This window comes from Poecilia reticulata, linkage group LG19 (assembly GCF_000633615.1).
Source record: "Poecilia reticulata strain Guanapo linkage group LG19, Guppy_female_1.0+MT, whole genome shotgun sequence".
Taxonomy (NCBI): domain Eukaryota; kingdom Metazoa; phylum Chordata; class Actinopteri; order Cyprinodontiformes; family Poeciliidae; genus Poecilia; species Poecilia reticulata.
This window is the reverse complement of record NC_024349.1, coordinates 1558668-1561826: the sequence shown is the minus strand read 5'-3', so window position 1 is coordinate 1561826 and position 3159 is coordinate 1558668. Positions and strand designations below refer to the sequence as shown.

Genomic DNA, 3159 nt, shown 5'->3' with positions numbered 1-3159 from the left:
CTATAGCAACACGGTACGTGTCGGAAGCTAATGCTAACGCGCTACAGCAACACGGTATGTGTCGGAAGCTAATGCGCTATAGCAACACGGTACGTGTCGGAAGCTAATGCTAACGCGCTATAGCAACATGGTATGTGTCGGAAGCTAATGCTAGCGCGCTATGGCAACACGGTATACATCGGAAGCTAATGCTAACGCGCTATAGCAACACGGTATGTATTGGAAGCTAATGCTAACGCGCTATAGCAACACGGTATATGAAAAAAGAGAAATATGAAGAGAGGAAACCAAACTGCTGCATAAACAGTTTTCCTGCACTTCAAAATAAGAGCGTGTACATAAACGTCTGAATATTTTGAGAATTTTTAAACTTTCAACACAAATATTGAACTTTATTCAACTGAATGTTTACAAATGAGTTACCACTTCAGAATTTATATGGAAATAATAATTTAGGGAAAGCCAAGTGTGCTAAACGTTTTCAAAGCTAGCAAAAGTGCTAAATTAAAAATTAGCTTCAGTATTAGCGCATTAGCGGACGCTCAGAACAGGTTCTGTTTATTTAGCTAAACTTAAAACTTTATCCCAAATGATGATTTAATTGGACTAGCATTTGTTTGGTAATTTTATCACAAACACAACAGATGTTTAACATTTTAATGTTTAACATCTATTTTCAATTTCCTGAGGATGGAAATGAGTTTTATTTATTTTCAGGGTTGCGTGACAGACTGTGTTGTGTTTCACTGAACATCCAGACTCTGATTGAATGATGAATATTTTGCTCATTAATAAGGAAACTGGAATAATAAAATAAAACTCTTTCTGTGTCTTCAAGAGTTTTGGGAAACCAGAGAAGAGAAAAAAGATAAAAATAAACTAGATTTGATGTTTATTTCCTCATTTCTTTCAGACTTTGTTCTGTTTCTGAGGTAAACAAAAACAAGAAAACATTTATCCTCCAGCCGTTAGCATGTCGGTGATTCATTCGTGTATTTTTAGCCTGATGTTCTGCAGCGATGAGTCCTGCATTCACACAACGTCTAAGAGAACGGAAACAATTTCTGCATCATGATTATTGAAATGTAAAAGTGCTGCGTTGTTCCATCACACCGTTTCATACCGGATCACTTACAGCTCCGTGTTAACGCTATAACATGAACGCTCTCTATCGTGGCGTCACCATGGAGGGATTTCTTTATTTCAGAGGGATACACTGCAGTGAGGGTAATTACATGTTTATAAGAGCCATTTTCTGTTGTCCTTCCATGGAAGCCGGCAGCATCCAGACGGAAATAAAACACTTTTTAATATAAGTTGCTGCTTTGACATAATCACAGAACTGACAAAACATATGGAGCTACATAAATACCAGATAAAGTGAATCTTAGCAACGTCATCAGCCGGTGTAACGCTGAACTGATGCGGTGAAGCTACCAGTAGCTGGAGCGGAGCTGCGCCAAGAAGCTAACAGATGCTAAATGGATACAGTTGCAGCCAAGCATGATTTAATGTTACACAATACAGTTTTACCAAGTTGCTTAAAGTCTAAACTGGTATTGTTGTGGATTTAAGGTGTAAAGTTTACCTTCGACCAAACGAATCCCAGCGCCCCCCTTTTGTAAAAATGTCCGCCAGTGTGCCCCTTTTGTAAAAATGTCCGCCAGTGTCCCCCCTTTTGTAAAAATGTCCGCCAGTGTGCCCCTTTTGTAAAAATGTCCGCCAGTGTCCCCCTTTGGTAAAAATGTCCGCCAGCGCCCCCCTTTTGTAAAAATGTCCGCCAGCGCCCCCTGCCGTCCTCTGAGCGCCCCCTGGGGGGCGGCACCGCCCACGTTGAGAACCGCTACCCTAAGAGAATATTTTCTGTTTCACAGCAGCAGCAGAACAAACGTTTTCGCCCTGATGACTGAATCTATTCCCTCCAGACTCTGCAGTAACCAGCTGGGGGACAAAGGAACCGTGGCTCTGGCTGAAGCTCTGACGTTCAACCACACGCTGCTGTCGCTCCAGTCAGTGACCTGACAGGCCTTCGTCTCCACCAACCAAAATACCTTCTGGAAACAGAGAAGCTGCATCTTTAACTTTCCTCCTCCACAGACTGCAGAGCAACTCGATCAGCAACAAGGGCATGACGGGCCTGACCAAAGCGCTGAGGCTCAACCGGGGGCTCGTCTCTCTGAAGTGAGAACGGCGTTTCATTTACAGCTGGAACGATTAATCGTGATTAATCGTGATTAATCGTGATTAATCGATTGTTGCAACAGTCGATAACTAATCAAATTAAGGCCGTTTGCTGACAGAGCAAAACCCTCAGAGGAGTAAATTAAACCAACGCTACATAAAAAAATCAACATTTTTAATTTGTGATAAAAATAAATCTTTGTTTGTAAAATGTTTGTGGCAGAATTTGCTTCACCGGGTTCAGATTATGGGGAAAAGCAGCTTTTTCATCCAGTTATTGATGATTTAATCTGAAATAATCTCCAGATCAGATCTGGACTGTCGAACAGAAAGAACTTTTCTGCACTAAAGAAATTATGTTTTTGCATTTTAGCCAATAAAACATAACATTTTTTCTTAAAAGGGAATTTAATTGTTTGTATTTTTTATTTATTTCTAAAACTACAAAATGAACTTAAGGGGTTAAATGAAAAATGTTAGCAAATGAATCAATTCATTAAATAATTGTCAGAAGAAAAGAAAGGAATTTAATTATTTGTATTTTTTATGTATTCTGTAAATTTTTCTCAAGTTAAATGAATGAAAAATCTGCAGAATGTGATAATTTTCTAACTTATTTCTAATCAGAATAATCTGGTTATCATAAGAATAGTTCATTATTCTGACGATTAATCGATTAATCGTCAGAATAATGAACTGCTGCATTAGTAATTTGTTGCAGATCTGGTTTATTTCTGATCACAGTGAAGCCAACGTGAATCTCGTTTTTGTCTTGCAGTCTGAGAGAGAACTCCATCGGGGTGGAGGGAGCCAGGAACATGGCTCAGGCTCTGCAGGAGAACAACTCTCTGCAGAACCTGGAGTGAGTCCTCACAGAAAACCCGCCGCACAGAAAACCACCGCACAGAAAACCCGCTGCACAGAAAACCCGCTGCACAGAAAACCCGCCGCACAGAAAACCCGCCGCACAGAAAACCC

At 40.3% G+C, this 3159-nt stretch overlaps 1 protein-coding gene across 1 annotated transcript in view; it reads left to right on the top strand.

Annotated features, from left to right (window-relative positions):
• Positions 1–3159, top strand: part of nlrc3 (NLR family, CARD domain containing 3) — a 24910-nt gene that overhangs the window by 16252 nt on the left and 5499 nt on the right. The window contains exons 10-12 of the mRNA XM_008436346.2: positions 1926–2009; positions 2098–2181; positions 2960–3043. Of these exons, the coding sequence (XP_008434568.1) occupies positions 1926–2009; positions 2098–2181; positions 2960–3043 (252 nt within the window). The remainder of the gene's footprint in view (positions 1–1925; positions 2010–2097; positions 2182–2959; positions 3044–3159) is intronic.